The sequence below is a fragment of the Papilio xuthus genome, unplaced genomic scaffold (genome assembly GCF_000836235.2).
Source record: "Papilio xuthus unplaced genomic scaffold, Pxut_1.1 DF824655.1, whole genome shotgun sequence".
Taxonomy (NCBI): Eukaryota; Metazoa; Arthropoda; class Insecta; order Lepidoptera; family Papilionidae; genus Papilio; species Papilio xuthus.
In genome coordinates, this window is record NW_013533994.1 from 2,037,814 (window position 1) to 2,063,355 (window position 25,542).

General features: G+C 34.2%; 2 protein-coding genes across 2 annotated transcripts in view; one reads left to right on the top strand and one right to left on the bottom strand.

Annotated features, from left to right (window-relative positions):
• The window catches only part of USP (RXR type hormone receptor), a 28,714-nt gene extending 8,627 nt beyond the window's left edge, over positions 1–20,087 (bottom strand). The window contains exons 1-4 of the mRNA XM_013325523.1: positions 18,813–20,087; positions 12,259–12,499; positions 5,694–5,898; positions 7–137 (exon numbers count right to left, since the gene is read on the bottom strand). Of these exons, the coding sequence (XP_013180977.1) occupies positions 7–137; positions 5,694–5,898; positions 12,259–12,430 (508 nt within the window). The 5' untranslated portion in view covers positions 12,431–12,499; positions 18,813–20,087. The remainder of the gene's footprint in view (positions 1–6; positions 138–5,693; positions 5,899–12,258; positions 12,500–18,812) is intronic.
• A 1,843-nt stretch (positions 20,088–21,930) lies between these two features.
• On the top strand, positions 21,931–24,491 carry Zw (glucose-6-phosphate 1-dehydrogenase Zw). The gene has a single exon (XM_013325600.1). The coding sequence runs from the start codon at positions 22,127–22,129 to the stop codon at positions 23,606–23,608; it is 1,482 nt and encodes a 493-aa protein (XP_013181054.1). The 5' UTR covers positions 21,931–22,126; the 3' UTR covers positions 23,609–24,491.
• Positions 24,492–25,542: the final 1,051 nt, after the last annotated feature.

Here is a 25,542-nt window from a genome sequence, read left to right on the forward strand (position 1 = left end):
CTAGACATTTCTGATAGCGGCAGAATTGACAACGATTCCTTTGCCTTTTGTCGATTATACAATTCCTCTCCTCACGACACGCATATGTCAAATCTTTCCGCACCGTCCGCTTGAAGAAACCTTTGCAACCTTCACAACTGGAATTCAAAATTAAAACATTAACTGCTGAATTTAGTGTTCTTAAATATCTTTAATGAGCACTTAAAAAATCCGAGAACGGCTGTAATATTATCGCAATTGTCTACAAAGAGCTTCGAGGATGCCAGGTGGCGTAGTTCTCATGAAGCTTTACAATATCGAATTAATCTATTGCCGTTTAGTACACACATCAAGTTAACGATTTTATTGATTATTTTCGAATACATTCTTCAATTTGTATTATTTTTTAATTCGTATGATAAATAAGTCAGGTTAAAGTAGAAATGAGTTTGTATATAAAATGTAGAATCTTGCTTATTAAAAGCAAAGATACACTACCATTTTCTCATCGGTATTCAAACAGGTTGAGAACATGACTATCATACTATAATCGCATTCGATTATGAGCGATAAATTGCAAAATTGATTTATAGTTTTATAGTCGCACCGGACACTCGTGCAAAACGAATCAATTTAACGTAGTTGTGATCTATTGGAGAGCCAGACGGTCTGAGGCGCGCGGACAAATCGATTCACTCGCCGCCTCATTGTTTCATTTATCAAACGTATAAACATAACACCATTCAATACAGACAAAAGTTGTGACAAAACATTTGAACATCAGAAATATTCAAATTTCCTTCATCGTCTATTTTACCATATAAAGTTGTTGCAAAGTATGGTTTCCGGTTTTTTTTAATCTTACTAATCTTCCTAAAATTATAAATGTGAATGTTTGGATGTATGGAAGGATGAATGGATGGACATTTGTTAGAAGGTATTTCCGGAACGGCTCATCGGGTCTTGGTAAAATTTAGCGTAAATATAGAATATCGTTATCGGCGATAGCCAGTTATTTAATATACAATTATAATGTATTCTGGAATCAATGACCGAAGAAGATTAAGTTCACAAAGGTTATAAAATTAGCTAACCTTTAATTCCAATTTAAAACTAATTGCTTTAACGAAGATTTCCAACTCAACAAGTTTTAATTAAAGCCACAGATTACTCTGATTCAAATTAACAAAATTCGTAATGTTGTTATATTAATGAATCTGCTTTTTTACTGGTTAATTAATCAAATATATATGACCGTTCTATATAAATATATCGCACAATAAAAGAGAGAAAATAATGACATTTTTTTAGTAGGAAATTTTTAAGTCTTCTAAGATTCGCGTCACGGAGGCCTTATTTAGTCCTCTTTCCCTTCCCATCCTTTTTCTTATAAGGAATGGATGGGAAGTGGAAGTGGACTTTCCGGATGAGAGGGCGCATGGAAAGGGAAAATATTTTCTTACTGTGCATCTGGGTAGGCAACGCATATGAAATTTCGTATGTCTATGGGCAACGGTCACTTCGATATTTCGGCGATTTCAGGTGGCCGCTAGCTTGTTTGTCACCTTATGATATAAAAAAAATTGTTAGAGCCTCTGCCAACGACGTGTAAATGAAAGGCAAAAATATCTTAAAAGCTAAGGTACAAAGTGGACAGTTAATGTTATTTATGACTTCTAAATTCATATACGCTAGAATTGCCTCATTAACGAGAATAAAATCATGTTACTGATACAGGATATGGACAACCTTGAAAGCGGTGACCGTTCGTTATTTAAATTACAATTGAATATTGACCATATTATCAATTCACCGCTTCCAACTAAGAGGATCTTATCTCGTACCGAAGAATTTAAATTGGCAAATCATGGCGGACGTTTGAATTGCTAAATCTCTCGTGCGAAAATTCTTATAATAATGTTTTTAGATTTTATTTTTCATCGAAGGTTCCAAGAGAGGCTAGATCTAGTAAAAATCATTAATGTAGGCGATAGACAATGCAAAAAGATACAGTTACCGAAGTCGGTTTCAAAATGTCACCGATTTTAATAATAAAAAAAAATTAATAAAAAACATAGTGCATAATAATCTCATGCCTTGTCAACAATTCAAATAACAACGCATTTATTAATAATGATAACATTCAACTATTAACTGTAATTGATTTTAGTGTGTGAATAAATGTTTAATATGCAGCGCAAAAAAACTAGTTTATATACGATGTATGCGACGAATAATAATTCGATTAATTGCTCGATATGTTGACAAACGACGTTGACAGATGTTATTATCTTACTAATAATACTGGGTGGCGCAAAAGTAAAGACCCTATTTGGTTCAGCTATAACATTTTTTCTAAATTAGAAAACTAGATTTAGGTTTTTTTAAATGTATATTTGTGCCATTAAATTTCGTACCATTAGGATTTAAAGATGATGTCTTTTAAATGGTGACCTCCAGAGTTGATACACATTTGAGCCCTATTTATGACATTTTGCATAACTTGCCGTAACACTTCCTGCGATATGTTCGTTATTTCTTGACGAATGTTTTCTTTTAGAGCTGCGAGAGTCTGTGGCTTGTTCACATACACCCGAGATTTCAAAAAACCCCAAAGAAAGAAGTCTGGACTGGTCAGATCGGGTGATCATGCAGGCCAAGGCAAATCGCCAAAACGAGAGATAACTCGGCTTGGAAAAGCGTCCCTCACTAAGTCCATAGTGTCGCGCGCTGTGTGTGCCGTAGCGCCGTCTTGTTGAAACCAGATGTGCTCCAGCCCCAATTCGTCCAAACTGGGTATCAAAAACTCACGTAACATGGTTCTCCAGTGACAGTTATCGCATTGCCTCCAGCGTCTTCGAAAAAATAGGGTCCGATCACTCTGTCAACACAGATGCCACACCATACAGTAACTTTTAGTGGGTGTAGAGGTGTTTCTTGAATAATGCGCGGATTATCAGTGCCCCAGAACCGAGTATTCTGCTTATTGACATGCCCTGAGAGATGGAAATGCGCTTCGTCACTCATAACCAATTTTGAAGGAAAATCATCCTCTTCAAGGTTGAGGTTTATGACGCGCTGGCAGTAATCTAGACGAGCTCGGTGGTCAGCAGGCAGCAGTTGATAAGTCATTTGAGTTTTATACGGGAACATCTTTAAGTCTTTCACCAAAATACGCTGCAGGGTCCGTCTGGAAATGCCCAAGTGCGTGGCACGTCGCCTCGTTGATGTTTCTGGACAATCTTCCACATCTTCGCGCACAGCATCGATATTTTCAGCTGAACGGCCTGTTCTTGGTCTCCCAGACTTAGGTCTATCCAATGTTGAGCCAGTTGCTTCAAGGCGTGTGGCAAAGCGTCGAATTGTGCGACCAATCGGTGCCGGACGGTGGGGAAATCGTCGACGAAATTCACGTTGTGTCCTTATCACTGATGAATTATTCCGTAAGAACATTGACACAATTATTCCACGTTCTTGGGGAGTAAAACGGTCCATGTTTATTTTCAGTGTATTTTATATTTGTTCACTACACAATTTTCAACAACAGAATGACAGAAAATGTCATATAACAAAAAAAAAAGTATTTTCTTTAGTGCCAGTACTTTTGCGCCACCCAGTATAAATGCGAATGTTTAGATGGATTGATGGACGGATTTTTGAAGGTATATCCAAAAAGGCTTAACGGAACTCGATGAAATTTGGCATACATATAGAACATAGTCTGGAAGAACAGACGGAGTCGCAAGCGACCGCTTGTATTTCGTACAAAACCATTAATTAACACAACAGAATTGAAAATTTAACATTTAAAAAACCGGGATTTTGTAATGATAATATTTTATTAAGAATATGTTAAAAGAAATATAACATGAAAGCAGAGAAAGTAATGAAAATATATTTATAACAAAATTATGCGATGGTTATTTTTGTAGCAGTATAAAGTGGTTGAGCGTTCTCTCTCATAATATCGTGTACCTGACATAAACGCTAACGAAGCTCGTCAGCTAAAATAAAGACATTAGGCGTATATATAATAATTCATTCCCGACACCATGATCCATTTTACCTGCCCTCACGTCAGCGTAACGTATTCTCAAGGTGAAAATGAAATGTCTTTTGCATGAAATTACACGCGTCCGACGCTCGATAGAATTGTAAATGTTCTTTTTGCATTTCAATAATTTATAAACTACGAATCGTTTATATCGTATAGTTTTAGACATATTACGTGTCATTTTATATTGTGTACGAATTCAGTAACTCTTTAGGAGAATTAATGCTAACAAAATGTTATATTTTACACAGCGTACTAACTTAAATCGTCAGCATGTAATCTACTAAACATATAAGCATCGTCTAGACGTAGTTCTGTTTCAAGTGTATATAAACGTAGTCGTGGAGTGAAAAAGCAGTACATTTGTATGCAAACTCTCTAGTCTTTATTTCAAAAGAAAACTTGTAAGATTAATAAAAACAAAGCTAATTTATCTGAGCTACAAAACTGGGAGCGAGATAAAAATGCCTACGTGATGTGCTCTATCCAGATACGTTTATTAATAACATCAATGGATAAGCAAGCGTTACCATATTTACGCAACATTTACCCGGAGGGTGTAGGAGGCTTAGGTCCAAAGATAGCATAGGGAGCACCGTACAACGTTATACTTAATTGAAACAAAAGAACTTGAAAATAATATTTAAGGGTGACAAATCGGCCCTAAGTGAACATATAAAGTAATTCAATAGATAAGTAACTAGTGTTTAAATATTTACTAAGTAGCGTTATTAATGACCATTATATTAATTATATTCTTGCTCCTAATTATAATCCTATAATGATACAATTTTGGATACTAATATGAAAATGTAATCTTTGAAGATCATGAGCTACGTAATACGTTAAATATTTGTGTATTCATTTTTAAACCCGTAAAAAGATTCATTTTTGTCAAATATCATAAATTATTGCAAATAAGACGTAATTATACGAGTACCCTTTACCCTATATACACTGTAAAATGAGTTAACACGAGGTTTACTAAATTATTCGTATATTTTAAAACATTGTTATTACACAGGCCAGACAGAAACTGATCGATGGTTAATCTGATTGTAAACAATTACGCTTCAAACGATGTTCAGAATTAATAGCTTATTCAAGAGAAAAAAAACTCACGGAGATTCGCTCGCGCAAATTCAATTTTCTTAGCAAGCTATGAATAATTTAAGAAATTGCTTAAAAAAATCGACGAAGAAAGCAAAGATGTCCCGAACAACTTTTCTTAATTTTAACAAGGTTTTTTGAAGACTTCAGAATTAGAAGTTGGTGTAAATAATATTCTTAAATGTTATCAGCTTAAACAAAAATACTTAATCATAAAAACATTGTAATACCGTAATTTCTAAATAGAGTATGATATATTTAAATGAAATGTAAATTATAAAAAATCTTTATTAAAATCTTCCAATTCAATAATATTTATTGCTGTTTCCATCTTCTCCTGTATTAAACAGACAAATATTTACTAAGAGAAACAAAAACAGGACATTAGAAAAAGTATAAAAGCATTTCTATTTTCCATGTAAGAAGGAATTGATAATTTAAAAATATTCCAAATCCAATTTTAAGTAACGATTTTCTAATCGTTTAAATTTTTATTTACATGTGAAGTTAATTAAACAGATTTGTACAATGAATATGTATAATTTTTTACCTGTATACCCCATAATGTTTGCCGGAGGCGCGATCCCCGCAGATGGAACAAAGGTGTTTCGAGCCGCTAAGAGGGTGGTTAGGGGGGTAGTTACGCAGTGCGGGAGGCGAGGTGGCATCGTCTCGCAGGCCATCCAGCATCGCCGTGTCCGGCTTCATCTCCGGTGGAGACATCGGCGACATAAACCCCGCCTCCAGATTCAGCCCTGCGAACAAAAGAAACATTTATAATACGCCTACACGAAAACGATTGAGTGAGAATTTCATTCTCTTGATTCTTACATCATTAGCGAAGTGGAAGAAAATTCCCTTTATGTCAGTGAGCTATAGGTATGATAAACGATGTTAGCCATATTTTTATATACAATTTAAACCAAAAATGGTAACGTATTAATTATGTTGCATAATATAAATTATAAGTGGATAAAAGCTCTAAGCAACAGTGCATTCGTTTATATTTAAAATTGTTTTTAATATACTGATTGAGAGGTGAAAAGGTTTCAACAACATATTGCAATATCAAGCAACATAAAATGTGTTGCACTTTATTACAAATAGCGAATAAAAATAAATTCTTATCATCGTTGATAAGAATTATCCTTTAAAGTTTATCACTTTCGCCTTGTTGCCACAAGTTGGTGACGTCACAGCATAATTGTCCATAGTTCAGAGTGAAATCTATACGACCAATGATAAAGTTTTTAAAATTTCTTATAACAATACAGATTTCGAGTCGAGGAATCTATGTTATTCTAGATAACATATACTCCTCGACATATATAGAAAAAAGTTGTTGAGTAAAAGAAAGTTGTGTTATTTACACAATTTATAACTCAAGAACGGCTTTATCGTTATGGCTGAGAATTGGTGGGGAGGTAGCTTAGAGCCAGGAGAAGGACATAGGATACTATTTATTCATTTTTTTTTTCAAATTTATGCCATGAAGAGCTACTTCTTATTTAACTTACTAATATTATAAATGCGAATGTTTAGATGGATGTGATGTGGATGGATGGATGGTTGGGGGGCTACACTAATAAAGTTTTTTATATATCCACGCGGACGGAGTGGCGGGCGACAGCTAGTTTAGAATAAAGTAGTCATGTAGCCTATACACCACCGTATCCAAAATGTCTTCGTTTACGTTATATACATGGCTATCTAAAGGCGTGAGAATTTTATATAACAATTTTAAGAGATAAAACATACCATTTCAACGCCACCTAAAGTGCGTCTGAGCAAACATTTCTAAAAGCAGTGTTTTAAGTAAACAGTTTATTAGAAAAACTTATTGTAGTTTGGGAACCTCCATTTGTTTTTCGACCAATATTTTCGGAGCTGCATCACAAAAAATGCAGCGCACCAAAAGGGGGGAAAAGGAACAAAAACGTGGTCCGTCCTGCGAACGCGACACGACCGGTCCATTAGGGAGGCTGGCGAGTTAGCTCAACAAACAGCTACCATTCTTTAACAAAATTCAAGCCTGCGAGTAATTCACTTTCGTTACGATCTTGTTTTATACTTTATTATGTACTATAAATATATATGTTATGTTTACGCTATCCTTGTTATAAAATATATAATTTTTACAAATTTATACAGAGCATAATAGGAATTCTTTGGTCAAATTCTTTGTATCTTTCTTTGATTTGTACGATATTAAAGTTATAAGAATTAAAAACACTAGATACCATATTAACATACGTACGTATGACAAAATGTAATATTTATGCGTCAATTGAACCAATTCTATAAACAAGGTTGACCATTACACATTCATCAATTTTTCGACTAGCAAACAGGCTGACTGATGCGGACTTTATGGATATGACAACATCGCTTCTTATAAATCATACATATGTAACACATATTGACGCCATTTTGTATGACATAACCAACGCAAAACAGTCCTCATAGCAGGTTTCACGAGAAAATCAAATAGAAGTATACATTACAAAAAAAATAGAATTTTGAATAGTATTCAACAGCAAGATGTAATATATATTTCCATCGTTCCAATAAGTTAATAATTCGAAATAATTTTAACGTATTTACTAAAGCGATATCAAAAGACTCTACAAAGGACTTCAAGCGATCCCATTTCCAAGTAAAATATATTTAAGTCAAACATACGCCCACATCTAAGGGTGAGTAGCAAAACGGAATAAATAACTTGTTTGCACGAGGCACGAGTAGGAGAAATTTAATATGAAAAGCTGAATAACGTTACGGGCAACAAGAACTGTTGTATATTCGTTCGACTATTTACTTTATATACATAAAATGAGAATTATTGTAGATCAGTTTACATTTTATTTTTAAACTTGTACAGTATGTTACAATTATAAACTAGATCTATCTACAGTCGCAGACATACTCAGGCAAGCAAGTTTCAATTCAAGTCTTCAACAGAATAATATAAATATAATAAATATTTTCTTTCTGTGCATCCTCTCCTCCATCGATTAAAGGTAAGCAACGCATATGCAATTGCATATGTCTATGGGTAACAGTCGCTTCGCTATTTCAGTTATTTCAGGTGGCCGCTCGGTTGTCTGCCACCTTATGATATTAAAAAAAAATCAGTGGTATTTCAATATTGAATCCAATGAAATTGAACATTTTCTAATATACATTTATATGATAAAATAAGTTCGTGTTAGTGGATCGATGCGGGCCTGTCACAAAGATTAATCAATCACAAAGACACGGTGTAGTTGATGTTCTCTCCGCTGAACACGTCTCAGCAAGAAAATGTTCGCAAGAAAATAAATAAGGGTAATCTAAAATTGATTAACATATATAAATAAGTTCATATAGAATTTAACAATTTAATTTGTAGTCTACGTTTTCGATTATTCTACAACAAATAAGTAAATTAAATTATTCAAACATTCGTTAGACATTATAATAAACTGATATAAAAACGGCTAGGAAGATGATGAAATGGGCTAGAAACTAGTCGGTGCCGCCACCGGACGAATATACGTGAGTGTTTAGCCGTTTTTATACCAGTTTAAATAAGTAAATGTTTAAAAATAATTTTATATTTAAAGTTCTCAAGTTACAATGTAAGTTAACATACTCTTCCGAAATAGCTTGATCGATTTTCATGAAAAGGTCTGAGAAGCGGACACTATCTATTTTTTAATTTCGTGCTGACGGAGTCGCCGGCAACAGCTAGTAAGAATATAAGGATAACGCCGAAATTTAAAAAAACGTCTCCAACATTCTCTGGGTAAATCCCTTTCGAGATCAACTGTCGTCTCTAATGCGGCATTTTATATCTATATTTTTTTTATGAAACGCAAAGAATATTAAAACGATAATCTTTTTAGATTGCTTAAAATTTTGACGTTAAAAACTGAAAATATATAATAGAATCATAAAAAAATCAACAGTCATATCTGAGATAAGACCAAAAATGTCATTCAATGATTGTAATTTTCTATTTCACATTATAACGCCTATTTTTATATAACTTGTTTATCATTCTGTCGATTAATACGATATCTTTTTAATGCTACTATATTTTTTGTCAAACATTTAAAAGTTGTCATTCTGTTAATCAAACTATGCATTAATTCTACGAAGTATAAAGCAAAATAAAAACAAAGTTCGACATTACAAGGAAAATGATCTTAATACTGTTGATTTAAATCAGGTTGAGAGGCGGACGAAAAGGTTTCCATAGGAAGTCTCTGCAAAAGAATATACGTATTCACAAAATGTTTTATGCATGTCTGAGAAATCGGAATTTTCAACGATCTGCACAGGACGTCCTCGAGACTCAAAACCTGAAACTGGAGACGTTCGCGAATATATGTATACATATAGATTTCTTATATACATTAATACCATACATTTGTTGTAGATAAAATATCTTAAGGCAAGGTCATAATAATTTACCTCAATGAGAGTTTGTTTCATGATTATGTCGCGTATATTAACCAATTTGGTGACCTATTTGAACAAAATTGTGTATTACTTGTAAATTAGTAGAGTATTATATGTATCCTCAAATAACTGCGTAAATAGGACAGTGAAAGGTTAAATCTCTTTACATAATTGTACCTGGTTTGTTCAGAGTGATGATAGTTTTTGTACACGTATCTGCAATGGAAACTCATAAGCTCATATTATGAATGATATGTATAATGAAATCTTGTATCGTGCCGGCCGGGTGCTGACGATAAGCCGTCGGACATAATTGTCGGAGTGCAATTTCGATTTAGTTATCTGGTTGCGAGCCGCCGATAGTGTAATTATACTTTCTTTACACGCCCGTCGACAGCACCACAGCGTGTAAACCCCACCGCATACCCCACTAACTGCACTCAGACAATTTTACAGCACGCATGACCTTAATGTAATCTTCCAAATTAATTATCAGGTGAAGGTTAATAATTAAGAAACGCAATAAGGTCCTTTGTTGTGTTATAAAATTTCGAGTCAAATGTCAGACATTTATGTTATTGAATAAAAAAATCTCGAAAAACATTAAAGGTACGCGTCCATTAGCTCGCGCTGGACTAAACGGATTTGCTTTGTGTTGATGCGATGCCGGCGGCGACGATTTGTTCGGAGCGTGTTGCGAGCCGTGCGTGCGTTGCGTCCGGCGCGAGCCAATGGGCACGTACAACCATGTGGCATATACAGATATGCGAACAACATAAATGTATGTATTATAATCAAGAATCACGTTGTTATAAAACCTTTGTATAAAATATGTTTGCAAAAACGAAGATACCATACAAATACATTGTTATTCTAATTGATTCAAAAAGTCGTTTATCGAGACCTTGGAGAACTTTGAGATTAATCTCTTTGTTGTTGAATCTATAGAAATGTGTTGATATTACATCGAATAAACTTCTAACAACTTTGTATTATTGCCAAATTATTTATTCAGATATTTGATTAATGATTATTCAATATTGATCGTAAATAGGCATTACAATAGTTGGTATAAGTAATGCAACCACTTAATAGTTTATTGATAAAGCGTGTGACTGTAATTAGTCAGGGTTCTTTGCATTTTAAGTTAAATTTCCCAATCTCAAATAAAAAAAATTCAAATAAAGAGTTTGCATTTAGGAATATGCTTTTCTAAGTCACTTTTATAATAGCTTTTCCTAAAATATGTTAAATGCGTGTAACTTGAGAAATAGTTATATGACGTACTAATAAAAAATATACTTTCCAAGATAACTTTGTCTATATGATTTGGTTTTCAATAAGTTATAATCACAAGCTAGTTTGACAAAAGAATTTTAATGATAAGACGCATTGGAAGATTGCAAGCCAGTCGTGTGTAGAATTGCCAAAAGATTGTTACATGTTTTCATATATCAAACATACGGTTGACGTATCAAAGAGATATTTAAATTGTCCTTACTAAAGTAATTACTTTATTTGAATAAACACAAAAGTTATTACGCTCAGTATTACTTCGATTTAGACTATGAATATATTTGAAAGATAATATTCATATCTTTGTCCAGATTAATGTGAAAGTCAAACAGATAACTTTGTATGACAAATTCTTTTACCTAAAGATAACATAAAAATGATTCTTACTTTTGATTAACGTATCATCGCGATTGACATAGATATTTTCAAGATAAAAGAACAGCTGACCTTTTCATTTTAAGCAAAATTTTCCATACAATAGTCGATACTTTTTTATGACGTAAACAACTTTCGTGTTTATTTTTAATACTAGGGTCAAATGACTAGATATATGTACGTTCATCACCTACATCGTTGAATTAAGAGAATTTAACAATCTATGTTTTTTATTTGTCACAATAACACATTATTTACCCACGAGTTTCCACTGCATTCAACCTATTGTTATCTGTTTTACCACAGACAATGTCTCAAACAGCAGAAAACCATTTTAAGACGTCGTTCCTAAACAATAAAAAGGATCAATACATTATAAAACACATATACGTACAACACCAGACGACTTTTATGTCAATAAATATGACGTCAATAAATATAAAAAGGACATGAGCAATGTTTATATTAGCAAAACAATTTAAATTACTTCGTCTAAGTAATAATTGCAATTAGGGATAGCACACACTGATTAGAAATGTAATTTATGACAGCATATTTTAGTTTGAAATTTGAATACACTAATAATGTATCAAATATTCCTTTATTTGTAGTGTTTTTCTCCGTGTTATTAAAATCATATGAATAATGTTGTATATTATTAATTTGGTCATTGTTTACTGCTTTTTCGTTTTAAAAAACACCTTTCCATTAATTTTAAGATAAGCTTATCTGCACAAATCTGGGTTGGGTATAATTTTAGGACATTTAATTCACAACCTAAGGCTACATTTTAAGATATTATTATTTTCCTTCATAAATGTTGACAAGATAAAATAATATTAATAAAATGTGTCACTAAGATATAATTAGAATGAACATGATGGTGGGTGTAGTGGTAATGATGTGTATTTCTTGGTACGCAAACATTTGCTACATCTACATATTGTGTGTGTTATATATTGGTCGTGTAGTAGATATATTCGTGTTGATATATTTACATTGCATTTCTTCATAGTCGACGTTGGTCAGCGTAGAAGGCGTCGGGAGAGGCTGCAGCATGGTGAGGGGCGCGGGCGAGGCGGGCGGCTGCGGGCCTGGCGGCGCCGGCCGCGCCCAGTTGATCAGAGCCGTCACCGACATGGTCGGCTTGTCTTTCTTCGCCACCGACATGGCCACGCACTAACATCCTCACATCACTAAGACGCGACGCGCAATCGTAAATACTTTCTCACAGCACCACTGTACACAAGATTCGTAAGACTCGATGCGTTGGGCACGGTCACGATAAATTTGCGCCCCGGACGTGACGAGCTCGCGGTCTGAGACGCACTAGTACTGAGACCGAGCGACCGATAACACCTTCAGCGGGACATTGCGGCGGCTGATGGCCGGTTGCGCGACGCGGCAGTAGCGCGGTGCAGTGGACGGTGCGCCGTGCGTTGTCGTCTCGCAGCTTGTCCGCTGAATAATGCGCGCTTAAACTCGGCGAACTCGAAATTGACAAAAAAACGTAGCCGTCGACTTCCGCGCGGTTACCGCCTCGAAGGTCTCGCCGGTCGTTCTCAAGGTCCGTATACAATCATACGTGAATAAATCTGATTTTAAGTCAGAGAACGAGTTGCTTTAATCGATTTCATTTTTTGCTATCAAACGAAAAAATAGTGTAAGATTCAACGAAGAAATAATTTGGACATTTTATGGTTTTACGATGGCATATGTTTTATCTAAATAATAGAAGTCGGTGGCTGGCTGCTGGCATGAGAGGCGCGGCCGCCGTGGAGCATTGCCGTAATTAAGTTATACGTCACTCATAGACGAAACCCCGCTCTAGCCTCTAAATTTTCGCAATGTCACTTAACACAATTCAGCTTCAATACGGTCTCGATCGCTTTGATTGATTGAAAATGTTACATTTAATAAAAAAAGGCTCTTATTCAATGTCCAATTACGGGCGACTATATACAGCATACGGTCAACAATACGTACGTACCATAACTAAATTTTTAATCTTAAACAGCAGCTTGTTCTTACTTCTTTGACTAGTCAAGGTGAAAAATGGAATGAATTGGGTAGGAAAAATTTTAGTTTTCATAATCAAAGTTTCCTCGCTATCAGGCTCGTGAAAAGTTAACTTCAATTTTAAGTGCTCAGATGCTTGAGCACTTTAAGTTGTAATTAACAATTTCATAGCGTAATAACCTGGCGTTTAATGGAGTCTCAAGTATCATATTAAACTTAAGGGTAAACAAAGGACATGGAACAGACGCGGCCACACGTGTATAATTTACCCTAAAATGGAGTAGCTGAAAATAGAGCCTTTTATAAAAAGAAAACCACCAATATTTTGACTCAAATACGGCTTTTTTTCATTATAATATCGGATCTGTTTACTATCCGTATATGGGGCGGACGAATTTGCGACAGATGGTTTCCTTAACAAACACGACATGGCTGTGGGGTCGAACTAGTGGCACATTAATAAAAAATGTTTACGTTAAATAAAATTCATTATTCCATAGTTAACTATATTACTAATATTATAATTGCGAAAGTTTGATGTATGGTTGGATGTTTGTTTGAAAGCACATCCAGACCAGTTCAACGGATCTCTATGAAATTTGGCATAGACGTAGAACATAGTCTGAAAGAACACATAGACTACTTATTAAGTTTTTTTAGACAGCTAGTAACCTTTTATAAACGGGACGATTCATTTATATGGATATCTTTTATTGCGACGTATACCAAAATAGAAGTGTTAAGTATTGTGCAATATACTGCGCAGTTTTGTAAAGGAACGGTATTCATACTTGAGACAGATTGCTTACCGGTCCGCTTGCATTTCAAAACCATATGTATAACTAAATACAATCCTTACGTCCGGATTTAACATTCTTTTGAGATTACGTAAGTTTAGCCTCGGATTAAATTCAACATTAAAGTAATAACGCGGTGTACGTGATCAATATAAATAAGATATATTTAGTCTCATAACATTGAGAAATAAACTAATCTTTTTTTATGCTATTAAAAAAATCATACATTGGGAGTATGTAATGACATTCCCGTATTCGTAATTTCATAATAGTGAAAGATTTTATATTTATAGTCCTCGTTAATAAACAAAGAAAACGCGCAAAACCCGAGACGTAGGAATATCGAATTTTCTCTTGTTTATTATGAATAAAATGCTAACGAAGAGAATGGAAAAAGACATTAGAGGTAACAGACGTTCATCAAACGTTAGATAACAAAACAATTCTTTTCCGCCATTAGACGAGTAGACGAAAAGTCGGAAGCTTTTATTATAATGGCAGTGATGGGCCACACAATAGGTATCTCGAACCGACAGTGACTAAGCATACGCCCGACGGTCAACCAGTATTATTATCAACAAAGAAAACACATTAAAGTATCGTAGGTATTTCGCAATGTTAATTTGCTATACAACAAAGTGATAAAGAAAGGTCGACTTAATTAATAATATAACAATATCCAATATCAATATCCACGCAAAACCTAACAAAGGAATGAAGGCGTTTTAATAAAATGCTAATATCACATTTATATCATCGTAAACTACGAACCTAACACGGGTTATATATCTTACAAGAGAATATGTTTTTGTTGCCCATACAAAGAAAAAAAACAATCAAGATTAGGAAAATTGTTAAAAAGATAAATCAGAAGTGAGACGCTTGCAATCGAAAGAATTCCCTCACTTTCTTTCACTTTCGTCGGAACAGCGCAGTGTGTATGTGTGCCGGTGCATGCATGCATTCGTGCAGCGGGCTGCCCCGCCCCGCCCTACGCGACAGCCCCGCGCTCGCCGCGCCGCTATCGATCCGCGCCGACCTTGACTTGACGCACGCCCGCCGCTTACAATTAACATTGACAATAGCGAGGAGCGACGCACGCGCACTGCCCCGACACACTTTTACATACTTTCATTTTCATTCAGCTAGTTTGAAAGCCATAACCTATAACCATAACCGGCCTTATTTTATACATAAAAGAAGAACAAAGCGAACGTCGGTGATGACGTCTTTATATAAAATTACTGTTCGCCGGTTACGCAACGAAAAGCAAAAACTATATAGGTACAAGTGGTATTTATTATAACATTATAATATTATTTAAATCCTATTGAGCAAGTTGTTTCATTGTTGGAGACGTAACACTACGGTGACAATAATTTCAGTGATGTGCTAAAATATAGCAGCATCGTCAGACGTGCGTCCTAGACATGACCCGGCGGGGCTGGGGCCAGCGGGGCGGGGAGGAGGCGCAGTGAGTCAGGCGAAGGCGCGGGGGCGAGGGGGGCCGCGTGCACTCGCCGCGAGATATAGGTAAACGGAACGCGGAGGAGCGCGCCGCGGGCCGCGGGGGCCTGCTCTGCGACCTTGGAGATTCTCTGACGACTACAGGTGGTTTTTGTTTGCACTCGGCTAATACGAGATCTCGCCGCGATTCCCACCGGCCATTCCGCAACGATCTCGTCCTCGGACATCGGACGACCAATGTGGAGGGGGGAACAACCGGAACTCGATTCGAAACAATGCTCCTTCCATTTTGAACACAAAGGACAAACGCATTATAGTCACGTCTACAGCACGTTAAACATCAAGATTGCCAATCAACTATTTACATAACTTCAACAGTGAAGTTTGTAGTTTCGAGATTACTCGTATTTATTTTAATTGAACTTATAGATATCATTCCTATATATTTCCCAAGCAGATTCAGTATAATGGTAAACATAATGTGCAAGTTGGTAAATGACACGAAAGATTTATGATCAGCAATATGGAGGACTTTACTAAAACTAATTCGCAAGAGGCCGAGTGGCAATGAATTATTCCAATGTAAGGGATGGTGCAAAATTACTTTGGCGCGAAATTCTTAGTTGTAAGAATGATAAACTCGTGGTTGATATAACATATAAAAGCAGACGACATGATAATTTAGGCATAAAACGCGCATCGGTGCGTAAAGTTCTATAGTTTTGATATAAATGTTTGGTATGTAGGCAAACTGACAGCGCAAACAAAACGCGTATTTTATAATTTAGCATTACATAATAGCGAGCGCAGTGTGTCGGCGAGAGACCTTGGCCGTGACCAAGCCGAAGAGAAACACTTCCCGAGGCGTGACGCCGCCGCCCCCGCGCCTCGCACACCGCCTCGCACCGCCCGCGCCTAGGGACGCTAACGCTCCGCGCCGCGTCGATAACAATTATACGCTATTATTGATGTATCAACCGGTTAATGGAATTGAAAGTCGAAAAATTATCAAACCAGTTATTGAAATTAACAGACTATTCGGATTTTACGATCAAAAAAATCACCTGTGCTGCCACGATTTGCTAAATACACCTCAAAGTTTATACCTTACAAAAAAATCGCAACAGAAAAATAAAGACATTCAATCATTAATGTGTTTGTTAGCAAATTAAGTACTTATTCGAATGCTCGTAATGTTTTATCGTAATTTTAGTCAACGTGTACAACATTAGAGTAATACGGTTTGACTGTAATAAGTCTTGTTCAAAAAGTAAATCAAGCAATTAGAATTCAAAAAGTGAGCTGGCACGAGGGCGGCAATGAATTCAAATAAACACGAAGGCCTTGACAGTGATACGATCTTCTCGGATGGCTTGCTCAAATAATAAAAACATGTGCGCGCACTTGTTTGCGAAATAGAATCTTTTTGGAATAGACATAATTAGATGATATTAATTAATAAAATGATTTATCTACATGATACGGATATCACAACTGCATCAACATAAGTATTCTTTATCTATTAGCTAATGAGACACTTTGTAATATAGTATGGTACCAATGAGCAACAAATATTCTGCATTCGGGCCTAACTAGCCGATACTAGGTCGATAGAAGTCTATGCTTAGTAGTTGTATAAGAACTCATAACAAAAAAGTATTTAGTTTCTACAACTGTAATTTATATTTTTCAATGTATTTTAGAAGCAAAAGAACGGTAGGAACAAGGTAGTCATTGAAGCCCATGAACTCATGAAATCGGAATGTACAATAATTTAAAAAAACGTCTGTTTTAAATTTCCTGGACCAAGTGTCAACTGGTATTCGCGTTTGTCCACGTGCGCAATAGTCGCTTGTTACCTTATGAAATAGAGTCGAACATAATGATAACAAATGCGATAACTCCGAGATAAACTTAACAAAACATCTCTATCGACAATGTTAATATTAATAAAAACAAGTGAAAGTTATCAGGGTTGGATGATATTTAATGCCTTGTGTGATTTTTCCTTTTTTTTCTGAAAAAGGTCAAAAGTACTGGCATAAAGTCAAGAAAATATACAAACATTAGTTTGTTAAACTGCATAGTAGTCTCTCAACAATTGGAAACAAGAACATGATTTTTTTTAAACTATGACATAATTTGAATAAGAAATAAAAAACAGCGACAAATTTTTTCGCCTAATCTTACATTTTACCTCTACTTCAAGAGCTATTGTTTTATTTATTAAAAATTGTAATCGTGTATTCCAAAAATAGGTATGTATGTTACATTCCTGCCCATATCGAACGACCAATGAGACCGTATCTTTGTCGCAAAGAATAAAACTAACACAAAAAACATTACGTTCGGTATTTTACTGAATTTCATTTCGAAGTACCAAGTGAACTCAAACAATACCCAATGCTATTGTATTGAAATTATAATGTTGTTTTTGTTTATTACAGTTTGCACATTTGCCGATCTTCGGAGTCTGCTTTGGCACGCTTTCGGCAATCGGTTACATCACCCTGACGTCAAACTATCAGAAGAGGAAACTTCTCTGTTATCGCAATAAAAATATGTAAATATATGTATAGATAGATGCAAATGCATTGACTAGGACATCTAGATAAAAGTTATTCAGTACATACAAGTCAATACACTCGCAACCTTGCAATGCTCTTTACGACTCGTGTCAGATAAAGACATAGGGCATAAAAACATAACTTTGTAAGTGCGCAAAAGCAAAATTGGAAGGGACTCTCGGTGTAAATCCATGTCCGGACGCATGACAATACGTCACAGATAACAAAACAAACTATTTGAGACACATCAATCCAGTTCCAAAACGAAAAGAAAACCTAAAGGAAAAAAACGATATTTCATGACCAAGTTATAAGTCTAGACATTATCGACGAAACTCATTGACATCGAATTTACTTACCCAGATATAATATTGGTTGATATTGGAATTACAAGAATTGATATTATGATGTTTCGAGTATTTAAATTCGTTTGTATTGTATTGATAATTTAGAAGTATTGCGCGACATCTAACTTTTAAAACATTGAATAGATAGTTAAAACCGTTTCAAAAACAGACAATTTCTCTCCGAGTTTTACATGCCTAATTTTATCTGTATCAAGTTTTTTTTTAATTATAAAAGCAGATCTCCGTGGATCTATGATCGTTAATAGGTATTCCTGCAGCATCCAGTATAAAAGAGTCCGGGGCGCAAAGTAATCAGCGTGACGTCACTCATCATAAATAATGTTAAACAAATTACAATGTATGATCGTGTCGAATGCAGGTTGCGGATCGTGCATCGATTTTCGAGAGAGTCGCGGACGACGACGAACACGCGACGTCAGCGAACGGCGTCGCTGCTACGACTGACGGACCGCGCCGCCACCCCGGCGCTCCCCGCTCGCTCAGTCGGTTTGTTTTGCTGTATTTTCGTTGTTAATCATTCTCCTTGACCTTGTGCGACGTTGAGTGGACCACTGCATACGACTCCGCACCGCTCGCCCCACTCACCGCCGCCCCCGCCGGGCCCGATGCATCACACGTGCTAATTCCCAAATTGCATTCATTGCCTGCATCTTGACCTCTAGGAAACGCCTTTTTATCATTACGGTACAAGGGTAAGCTAACATAACCGCACGCTCCTGTGTGGAAATTTTATCCTCGCAACACAAGATCAACTAAAATAGTTTTTATTGTTCTTGCACTAAGTTGTAAGGATTTTTTTGCAGTCGCAACTAATAATACAAGACCTCCACGAACCCACAGAAAGGTAATGTGGCCAGACCTATAGACCCAACGAAGCTGTGTACACCTTCAAAAAGACCTAAGCTTTTTTTACTGTATAAACTTCAAGGTTTTAAATATTATAAGAAGGGAAGTATATTAAAAAATGTACACTAGAACCTTTACTGTTGTGTTAAGCATATATTTCAGGTGTTAGGAGTTGGCAAATGCTGAACGACGCATTGCTAGGCGTTACTTTAGAAGCTTCGTGTTAATTAAAACAATAATTATAATTTGTAATAGAGCTGTGTTTAGATCAACCCAGATGGAAGTCTGTGGGTTTCTGCCTACCCCTCTGGAATACGTGCGTCAATATGATAATGATAAAGTCGGAAGACATTTATAATGACATAACATACAGAATTTAACCTTTTACTGTATTAATTTATTAAATTATGTTTACTGTTAAAAGGAGAAATATACAAAGAATGCAGGGAGATGATAATGTAGGTCATTATGGCTTGGCAATCTGATTATAAAAGAATTTAAGAATGGTGAAGGAGTTCAATCAAAGAAAATTAGTAAAGATCTTTTCGTCTGCTATTAAAATTGCTTTAGATAAATGAATGTTGGAAAATAAATATTAGCTCATTTCAAGTAAACTGTAAACAAACGCCATCTACATCACCCAAGTAAACTAATACGAGAAAACGCCATCTATATGATAACAGTGAAGTTAATGAGGCGGCAAGTTTGTACAATTTAAATATTTTTCATTTTAAGCAGAACATGTAAAAAAACATCTCAAATGGAAATTAATTAGTTTTTTAGAAAAGTAACGCTGTTACTAAAGTTTAAAATATTTAAAATATTTTTTTTTACCATAATATCACATTTTAATTTAACACCAAAAGGAATTTTGAAATTGTACAGGTTATAAAATTTTTGTTTTATATTTTTTTAATGTAATATTAAGTTCTACCTTAACTTGGCTGGTTATAAACATTACTATTGAATAAAATATAAGCTGTTGGCTAACTTATGAGTATGTAGGAAAATTCCTAAAATATGAAGTATTTAATTGAAAAAGAAGATAAAAAATATTAGTTACATGTGACATAAATATGAATATAATATTTAACAAATATATGTACAAAAACACATAGTTTAATGTTCACATTTAAGTCTTCATTTTATTTATTTCAACTTTTGGAACTTGAAAACTTGTATTGAAATAATATAACCATATATATTGTATATTAAAATTACAATTAAAAAGATTTCACTACTATTTTTTATTATTATAGATACTCTGACCATATTTTTATTACTGTCTAGTGGTATAACACAGACCAAGTAAACTTTTTTTAAATAAATTGTAACCAAAGTAAACTTATTAAAATGTGTATAGTATTTTATGTAATTAAATAATTGATTATATACTATATAGCAATTTATAATACACTATTAGATACTAGAAACAGGTCTAGAATTGAAAAAACTGATATGAAGATAATGAAGCCATCAGTTTATATTTTGACTAAGGAAATAACAAAAAATCAAAATACATAGAAATTATACTATTAAAAGAACTTATAACTTACAAGCATTTTTCTAAATATAAAAAATATTATATTATATTATGAGAAGCAAAACTTAGAATTAGGTAGAAGTTAAGGAGCAACTATTTGTAACTCTTCATCAATTTTCTATTATTATAATAGAATAAAATAAACTTGCCTGAGTCTCTAGAGGGCTCCATCCTCAGCAGCAATTTATTTATCGCCTACAATACCACTTTCATATATTAGTTCAGTCACAACGATGAACCTGTCAGTAACAAGGTCGTTGAACTAAATATACCTACAAATGCAATTATATCCACACTTATAACCCAAAACCATATAGATTCTGTGAAAAACACTTGTTTTATAAGACCATGTATATTAAACTGGAATTACAATAACAATAGATTAAGTTCAAGAAACACAATATTTTAAACTAAAAAAGAATCTATTTCCTTTTCCTTGCACAAGTGACAAAACCAAAAACATATAGCGTCACGTCATCCAAACGTCACTGTGGTTGTTATTTGTTTGCGTATAGACCAAAGATCGCACGATCAAACTGTTTTCGAAGTAAAATTTGTAAAACTTTGTAGTTTTTAGAAGAAATTGAAACATGTCCACATATTTACGATTTATAAATTTTACAGTAAAAGGAAAGTGTGTTAGGTACGATACAGATTTTTTTTTAATTTGTGATGTGGGCAACACTAAATATCTTGCCAAGATCTTGCCCATTTCCCATAAATTAAGGATTATTCTCGAATGATGTATTTGTTGTTACTGCTATCGCTGTTAGTTCTGTCAGAAGATACAAAACCTAAATTGTTATGTAAAATTATATAAAAAATTACAAAAGCTTCAGTTCAAGGATCCTGTGGCAATGACACTATTGGACATTGTGTTACTGTCACATACTGTTAAATTTAGTTTGGCTTATTGCTTGGTTGGTCTGTGATGTGGAATTAATAATTGTGATTTTTTACAGAATGGGTAAAATATTTGAAAATCAGTTGGTAAATTTAACAATTTCATTGGCAACCCAGAAGTATGTTTAAGAAGTGAACACCGCTATCGTATAAATAGAATGAACCTTGTCATTCCTGTCATTATTCTATTTAGTTAGGAATTTAATGTTCGTTTTACGGCTTTTGGATTCATAAATTTATTTTATTTTAATCTGAGTTCTGAGTGTACAGTTTAAAAACTAGGGTAGTGTAATAAGTATTACAGTAAAGACTAATATTTTTACAAACATATCGTGTCAGTAAATAAGGAAGATAATATGGAAAATAAATGTGATTTTCAATATCCTCATACATTTATTTTACTTGGAGCGTCGGGGGATTTAGCTAAGAAAAAGATTTATCCTACAATATGGTACTTATATAGGGATAATCTCTTACCGAAAAGCACCAAATTTGTAGGTTATGCCAGAACCAAGCAAACAATAGAAGACGTACGAGAAAAGTGCAAAAAGTACATGAAAGTGCGGCAGGGAGAGGAAGAAAAGTTCGAAGCCTTTTGGGATGCTAATACTTATGTATCAGGATCTTATGACAAAAGAGTGGATTATGAATTTCTTAACCAACATATAAACAAATTTGAAAAAGGCCCTGTTGCAAATAGAATTTTTTATTTGGCTGTACCTCCTACAGTATTTGAAGAAGTAACAGTTAACATTAGGAATGCATGCCATGCTATAAAAGGATTTACTAGAGTTATTATAGAGAAGCCTTTTGGAAGAGATGATGTGAGTTCAGAGAAATTAAGCAACCACTTGACTGGATTGTTCAAAGAAGAACAAATTTATAGAATCGATCATTACTTGGGCAAAGAGATGGTACAAAATTTGATGACCATAAGATTTGCTAACCAAATTTTCAATCCTTCCTGGAATAGAGAAAATATTGCATCTGTACTAATATCTTTCAAAGAACCATTTGGAACGGAAGGCCGTGGAGGATATTTTGATAACTTTGGAATTGTTCGGGATGTGATGCAAAACCACCTTCTTCAAATCTTGTCATTGGTTGCTATGGAAAAGCCAGTTACAATGCATCCAAATGATATTAGAGATGAGAAAGTAAAGGTACTGAGACACATTCCGCCCATAAAATTAAGTGATATTTTGATTGGACAATATGTTGGAAACCCCAATGGACAAGGTGATGAAAAACTAGGCTATCTGGATGATCCAACTGTACCAAAAGATTCCGTCACTCCTACATATGCATTGGCCGTTATGTGGATTAATAATACAAGATGGCAAGGAGTTCCTTTTATACTTCGCTGTGGAAAAGCACTTAATGAAAGGAAAGCAGAAGTAAGAGTGCAGTATAAAGATGTGCCTGGTGACATTTTTGGTCACACAAAGCGGAATGAACTGGTTATAAGAGTTCAACCAGGAGAAGCTTTATATTTAAAGCTTATGTGTAAATCACCAGGAATGAAATTTGACTTGACTGAAACAGAACTTGATTTAACATACAGCTTACGTTACCGAGGGGCAGATGTACCAGATGCTTATGAAAGGTTGATATTGGATGTGTTTACTGGAACTCAAATGCATTTTGTTCGTAATGATGAATTGAAGGAAGCTTGGCGTATTTTTACTCCAGTCCTCAAGGACTTGGAGGAGCACCATATTAAACCAGTTCCTTATGTGTATGGTTCTAGAGGGCCTTCAGAAGCTGATGCCAAGTTGGCTGAAAATGATTTCAAGTATTCAGGCTCTTACAAGTGGGAGAAACCAACACTGGAATGATTTGGATTGGGACCACAATGGTGATGGTATTTATCAATTCCTATTTTTATATCATTGACAATATGCTTGCATAATATTAATATTAAGTATCTTTATAGACTTTTTTGAATCTTGCATTCCATTTTACTTGTTGTGAATGTTTGTTGGTAGAGGTCATTTTAAGGTTATTACAATCAATGTTACTTTGCCTATACATAATACTGTAATGTAGTCTTATATAATAATGACTGACAATGTTATTTTATCAATTTATAATCAATAAAATTTCAGAAATATCATCACAATTTTCCACAACTAAGAATTTAATCACTTAGTTATTATGCACAGGTCATATTTATCACCTTTAAATGTAAATCAATTGTTTTAATTTAAAGTTCCTTATCATTGTAAAGTTACTTTGTGAATACAGAAAGAAAGTTACAATTTATTTCCTATTAAGAATTAAAATGCATTTTAACCTACAGTCTTTATCTATAAGTGGAAAATTGAAGTATAGTTTATCAAATAATTTACTCTTCAATCTATTGTTATGTTTTATGTGATATTATTATTGAAAATTGTTCCATAAATTTTTTAAATAAAAATCTATTAAGTATTTTCATAATATCTATATTTCGTATTTGCAATTTGCATTAAGGAAATATAAATACACAAAGTATTTGCAATTATGTCTTGAATTATACAATTTAATAAATCCACGGAGAACTCTTTTTAAATTGTGTTTTTTTGAACTTTATTGCGTTGTGAAAGTGAAAATTATTATTTTAAGAATGGATGTTTTTCTATGTTAATAAAGAAGACATATGGTTTGTGGAAAAGACCATGAAATGGTTATTTTTTGATGGATTTACACTATTTCATACAATAAAAGAATGTAAGCACAAATGTATTTCATTTGCATAATAACTCATCATTAGCTCACTATATGTCCCCACCAAGGGGCTCGGAGTCTACCCTAAGTAAAGGGTGATAACTAATACTAACATAATAAATATTATGTTTTCTACTTAAAATACTATGACCCCATTTATATCAAAATATCTTTTCTTTTAGTTTTTTTTGTTTCCTTATCAGTTATCAGCTGTGCAAATACATCATATATACGACACATATATATATTTATTCGATATTATATACAGACATTCCAATTTTATTAGATGTATAGATTTATTATGAGGTGTTAACTTTTGAAGTATATGCAACCAGGGTATTTAGTTGTTTTATCAATATGAGCTAGTCCATAAATGATTGGTATTCAACGAGAACTAGTCCTACGTTTTGCAAATTAATTAACCTTAAAATTTTACGCGTAACGATTAAAAATATACAAGAAACTGAATAAAAAGTTGCCCTTGCTTCCATCACTATGACGTCATTTACAGATAATAATGTATGGAACAATGCAGTGGCCTTCACTTTTCTTGCAAGGGACTCGTTAAACCAAAGCGGTCATTACATTTGATATAACTTATTGTGTTAGCCGTGGATCCCGTGTAAATATGTTCCTGTAGCATTTTAAAAGGTATATATATTCGATCATGATTTTACAATCAGTAAGAAATAAACCAAGAGAAAGAAGACAAAAAATGTTTAATGTTACATAAAACGATTTACTAATATGTAATCTGTGACGTCATCGTACTTAAAATTCGTGTCATTGTCCCCGAGTAGTAAAAAGCTTAGTACTACATATATTATATGTTTCCTCTTCTAGCTTATTGTGGCTTGTATGACTCAAGCTTATGTCATCGTTGTCTTGGGTTGTTTGATCAAGGCAAGTCGAAACATCCAAGCACCGTTAACACTAACCAGAGGATGAAAATTTTTTGAGTAAAAATGTATCCAAACAAGTAAAGGAATGTCATTCAAATATTTTAACAAACATGATCTTTAAATCTATATTAGGTCTAATGACAATATACAACTGCAAAGCC